The sequence below is a fragment of the Mandrillus leucophaeus genome, unplaced genomic scaffold, assembly GCF_000951045.1.
Source record: "Mandrillus leucophaeus isolate KB7577 unplaced genomic scaffold, Mleu.le_1.0 Scaffold1293, whole genome shotgun sequence".
Lineage (NCBI taxonomy): Eukaryota > Metazoa > Chordata > Mammalia > Primates > Cercopithecidae > Mandrillus > Mandrillus leucophaeus.
In genome coordinates, this window is record NW_012101247.1 from 96,726 (window position 1) to 102,852 (window position 6,127).

At 35.1% G+C, this 6,127-nt stretch overlaps 1 protein-coding gene across 1 annotated transcript in view; it reads right to left on the minus strand.

The window, feature by feature from the left end:
- LOC105533890 (leucine-rich repeat serine/threonine-protein kinase 2) overlaps nt 1-6,127 on the minus strand; it is a gene marked incomplete at its 3' end in the record, with an annotated part of 159,019 nt that overhangs the window by 96,423 nt on the left and 56,469 nt on the right. Inside the window, exons 19-20 of the mRNA XM_011972478.1 lie at nt 4,115-4,373; nt 442-630 (exon numbers count right to left, since the gene is read on the minus strand). Coding sequence (XP_011827868.1) covers nt 442-630; nt 4,115-4,373 — 448 coding nt within the window. The remainder of the gene's footprint in view (nt 1-441; nt 631-4,114; nt 4,374-6,127) is intronic.

Here is a 6,127-nt window from a genome sequence, read left to right on the forward strand (position 1 = left end):
TCATTTTTTGCCCTCTCAAATATCCTTATTCTATCAACCAATGTTTTCAATCATACTATATTAACTAAAAAGTCCCTCACTCCATTTTTACCAAACATCTTATTAACATTACTACTTTTAACAAAGTTAAGGAGCTTACACAAGCCACAAAAGGATTTAGTCAGTGTCAGAGTGTGGAATCTCGTTCAATCTAGTCAGAGTTTATTTCCTGGAATATTAACCATTAATCAATTAGTCAGAATAACATTTAGAAGCACAGAGACACACTTACTTGAAACATCACTTTGACCAAAATTAGTAAACCTAACCGTTTGTGATAATAAACACATTTCTACTTAAGTTTTTCCAAATGATTTAAGTCAGGTTTTTGTCTCGGGTGCCATTGTTCAATGTCAGTGTGTAAATATAAAACATAAAGGGATTTATTTTTATAATAAATACCTTCACTATCTAGATCATCACTTTGAGCAAAGACACTGTCCATAGAAGAGTCAGGAATAAAGGTCCATTCATCAAATTTAGACAGCACATCTTCAGAAAAATTTCCATCACTGCCTGAGGCTGCTCCTTCTTCCACGGCACTTTTCATCTGATATCTGATCACCATTCTTGCTAGTGTAGATGCTACATCTGAAAATAAAGAGATGCACCAGGAACTTAGAAATCAACAATTATGCAAAAATAAACATATATAGGACCAAAATTCTTATGTATTCCTATGCTTCTAGAGAAAATTTCTATTTTTCCTTCCAAAGTCACCTTACATTAGTGATCCTGAATAATTAGCAGGTGGCAGATCATATTTTTTAAAAAAAACATAACCATGTATACAATGCTTTGGTGTAGATAGCAAAATTGAATCTCTATGGAACTTTATTCAGGAAAAGGCCTAGGCTTTGAAGCCAGACAGGCCTGTGTTCAAGTCATAGAAATGCCATTTGTGAGTTATATAAGCTCCATGGGTGTCAGTGTCCTCACCTGGAAAATGAAGATGATAACATACACAGCATATGGTAATGGAAAAGAGTAAATGAAACCATGTATATAAAATGTTTAGCACAATGCATAGAACACATAAAGTACTAAATAAAGGATGTTGTTATTTTTATAAAGTTTGCTGAGTGATTCATTATGACTATTGGGAAATTTGATGGAATTTCAAAATTAACATTCTTCTCACAACTTCATTACATTATATATCAGCTCTACTATGAAGAATAAGTTGACAGAGTCCTCATTGTTCTACATACAGCCAGGAAGATTTCTTCAAATATTACTACTGTAATTACTTCAAATATTACTACATGATACAGTGGTAATTTTCAAAGCACATGAAAATATACACTTAAAGTGAATGCATTTTATTTTATATAAATTATATATGTATATAAATCACTACACTTGATTTTTAAAAATAGTTTGACTTGAGACACAATATCTTGGAACAACTCTCATTTTTTGCCCTCTCAAATATCCTTGTTCTATCAACCAATGTTTTCAATCATACTATATTAACAAAAAAGTCCCTCACTCCATTTTTACCAAACATCTTATTAACATTACTACCTTTAACAAAGTTAAGGATACCACTGTATCATGTAGTACAATATCCAGTGATGAGTTGGTTAATGCAATGCTGGTTAGGCCTCCTACTGTAAAAAGGAAAATAAACCCTGGGGCTCAGAGCGTGGTGGGGGATCATTTGATATTACCGCCGTGAAGTGTAGCTCATCAGCTAAAAGACATTGACGCCAGTAGGAATAGCAATCATTATAGTAGCAGAGGTGAAGTACGCTCATGTATCTACATCTATTCCTACTGTAAATATGTGGTGAGCCCATATGATAAACCCCAAGAAGACATTTGATACTGTGGCTTACACTATACCCATATACCCAAATAGTTCTTTTTTTCCAGAGTAATATGTTATGATATGGGAAATTATCCCGAAGCCCAGCAGGATGAGTTCACACACATATATGTCACTCAGGCAAATACTACCTGAAAAATGTTTGAAAGCTATGACCCGAAGTGTTCTTTACTCAGACCAGCTGCCAATGAAATCATGGTTATACCCTCCAATTAATCAAATGACATTACTGTGTTCTTTTAATTGGGTAAGATGTGTCAATGGTAAAAACTTCATACACAGCAAAGGGAATATAGTGAATGATAAATCTCCTCCATCCTTCTCCAATGGGCCCACAATTCCTCTCTATCAGATAGCGAAGATTAAAGTAAGCAGATTTTTGGCATGAGACTAGTTTAAGTAATGAACCATGGGATCTAACCATGTCTCGGTAATTTCCAAAGACCCCAGAGACAATCAGGGACCCCATTTCTGCAGCGTTTTATTTCATATTCAAACTTTTAAAACTATCATATTCCAATTGCATTTCCATCAACATTAGCATAGTAAAAACACTGTTCTGTGCCTGTTTTTTGCCATGGAGTAATGTAATCTTTAACAGGACATTAAATTTGCTATATGTTTTTTTTTCCTCAATGATTGCAAAGCATTCCACTACATGAATGTACCATTATTTATTTGAATAGTTCCTTTTGGGGAATACTTAGGTTTTTCCCTACTCTTTTGCTATTATAAACAATGTTTTAATGTGCATTTTTGTACATAATTTTTTGTGCACATTGAGAATGTCTGTATCATAGATTCCTAACAGTACACTGCTAGGTCAAAAAAGTATGCTTGTATATTAAAAAATATTAGTGGATATTGCCAAATTGTCCTCAAAAGAGGACAATTTAAATTCATATCAATGTATGAAGCATGTTTCCACATATGCTTAGCAACATAATGTATTACATAATTTTTATTTTTGCCAATATTAAATGTTTAATTCTAAATGATAATCTACTATGTGCAAAGCACTCGTATCAATGGTAAGGTTACAACCATGAACAAAACTGACATTGACTTCATGGTACTAACAATCTACCAAAAAGTAGATAATAAAAATGAAAAATTAAATTATATAATGTGGTGAATGGTAGTATAGGTGAGAAATAAGGTGCTATAGGGTCATGTAAGAGGACCTTCCAGACTGATGATGGTGCTGAGACAGGAAGAATGAAGAGACAGCCAGGTGAAGAGAGAATTTAGAGTTAGGTAGAGAGAGTAACAATGGAAAAAGACTGGAAGTAAGGGTACATGAAGTGTTTGAGAAACCGAGGAAAATTCAGCCTGACTGGAACTTTTGGAGCCTACTGAGAGGTTGGAAACCTTGATGTATAAAGGCACCAAATTGCATGGACGGGTACTTTTCTCTAGCAGCACTCAGTTATCTTGGTGAAAGTGAGGGAAAAAGTAGACTGGTAGACTGACCAAAACTGGTGTTTTGCTATTGAGTGCATCATAAAAATGAGAGAAGCAAACATGCTATTTGCAAGATGGTCCTAAAGGTGTTGAGTCATGGAGTAGCATGACCATGGGGAAGGAGATGGGCATGAGACTAAATTAACATAGGAAAAGCTGGGAGCTCACACGCTAAAAACACATTTAGTGTGAACAAATGAAAGAGCTCAAAAGACAAAAACAGTGTCAGAGGATGGCAACTTACCATCAATACACATAATATGTACAAAATACATATGAGCTTGAATGTATAAAGAAAATGCATTATCAATTGAAATATATATATGCTAAGTTAAAAATGCCAAGTGAATATGTGTGTATGCTTTTACATACATTTGAATGTATAGGTACATGTAAGCATACAAAAAGTTAGGAAAAATATCCGTTTTAATTACTTAAAAGGGAAAAAATAAGTTATTTTTATTTTCTTTTTTATAATTTTATATTTTTTTAAAAAAACAAGGATGCTTTACTTTAAAAATAAAAAAGGACTATATTAAAAAGTAGTTCTTCAAAAAGCTTCCGCTATTTTGCTCTAATTTTCTAAGTACCTATTTGCTATCTCATAAAGAACTTAAATACATCATTTTGAAGTATTTCATAGCCAAAAAAATCCAAACCTTTGCAATATTTTTGGCTTCAGGTCCTTCAAACTGGCATGAATAACCACTAAAAGACTAGTGACTTAAAAAAATACTATTAAAAATAAGAACTGTCAAAAATATTCTCCTTGTTACTTACTTGTTTGTTTCCTTAAATTAGAAGTCTTATCTGGAAATAAAGGACCAAGCCAAGAAGGTTCAACTTTTCCTATACAAAACCCTCCAAGACAAATGCTATTGTTGGCCATGTCCAGGGCCAGCCTCCTTAAGAGCAAGCTGATGATCTGGCTGTCGCCTTTCCCAATGCTTATTGTCAGCGCTTTTCGTACATCTTGTTCACGAGATCCACTATTCAATAAGAGTTCCACCAATTTGGGACTGCTCTCTTTCTCACATACCTGTTAAAGAAAAAAATATTAAGTATATTAAAAATCTATAGTTTTCTTCTTTTTAGGAGACTGGCAAATCAAACGTCATGTGATTTTTCTCTACATCTCCAATTTGGAATTAAACAAAATAAAATAAGACAAAACTGATATTTGAATAGATTGGGAAAATAAGATGATATTAAAGCCATAACTGTCAGAATAGCATGAATAATCTGCCACATGGCAGTCAGTTATCCATGAAAGAGACAATATTATATGGAGACAAAGTTCCATAGGCTTGGCATCAAGATCTCTGTTTACATCCAGACTCCAACAAGTATGCACATTGCTTACACTTTCTGAGCTTCTGTCTTCTCACTGTAAGATATCTGGGAAACCAGTACCTTAACACAGTAAATACTACTGTCCTGTCTTTATCTGTGACATAGAATAACTAAATGAGGACTTAGCTATTGTAAAATTTATTAATGCCACACGCAAACGACAATCATTACTCGTGTCTGGTTTTCCTGATCTCCTCAGGACAAGCATCTGAATTTCCTCAAAGATATACCTTGTCTCTCAGTCCTCAACCTTCCTCTGAATGTTATGTTTTCAGAGCATGTGCTCAGGGTGGGTTAGCACGCGAGGTGCTACAAAAACTAGAACAACTCAGCAAGCCAGGAGAAGCCTTAGCAACCTGCAGCACTACACACTGGCCCTACTCAGGAAGAGCTTTGGAAAGGAGCTAGACGTTAGCAAGGAGCTATCAACTAGAAGATAAAAATAACAGGTAATAGAAATAATATCCATCAGTTACTGTGCTAAATTCTGTACACATGTGATTTCTAATCTTTAAAAAAAAAAAAAATCTTATGCCATAGCAATTATTTCTCCCACCTAATAGATGAGTATTTAGAAAAGATATATAATTTGTCCCGTAAAGCTGGCAAGCAACTGAAACTTGGATTTGAAGCCAAATCTGCTGGCTTCAAAACCTGTGCGACTTTCACTACCCAAAATTAAACATTAAAAAAGGAAAGAAAAGAGGACCCAAAGATCCAGGGTACCAATTCAGAGGAAAAAGATGTTGGGGGCAATTCTTGAATTTTCTAGGATCAAAGTGCTTCCAAGGGATTTAAGGGAACATTCATTCATGCGGTTGGAAGGCACCAATTAAATGCCCACCAGTCTCCAAGTACACTCACCTTCAACCCATACTCAAAGCACTACACAGCTCTGATCAAGTCACTGTCCTCTTTAAAAACCTAAAATGCCACTGCTCCGGACATTCTTCCAAACACAGCATGTAATTTTTCAAACCTCATTATCTTTTGTGCTATTTCTATTACCCCAAATGCCTTCCTCTACTCTTCACCCAGCAAAAAGGTGTTCATTCTTGAAGAATTGGGTTCAAAATTTCTTGTGGAGAAGTCCTTGCTACTAACCTCTCAGGCCAAACACACTATTTCCCCTCCTGGCTCCCATCCATTTCATTTAATGTAGCACTGAGCGAACAAACATACACACCCATCTGTTTTCTTGCTAGAATGCAAAGGCCTGTACATTACTGCAATTCAACTTGTATTCCTGAAGCCTAGCACAACACCTAGGACGTATATTTAATTTAAGTAGTAAATTACTAAAATCCTCTTTAAGGGCTCACAGCAAAATTAAAAGGAAGGGAGGTGAAAGATGAAGGAGGGAAGGAAGGAAGGAAGGAAGGAAGGAAGGAAGGAAGGAAGGAAGGAAGGAAGGAAGGAAGGAAGGAAGGAAGGAAGGAA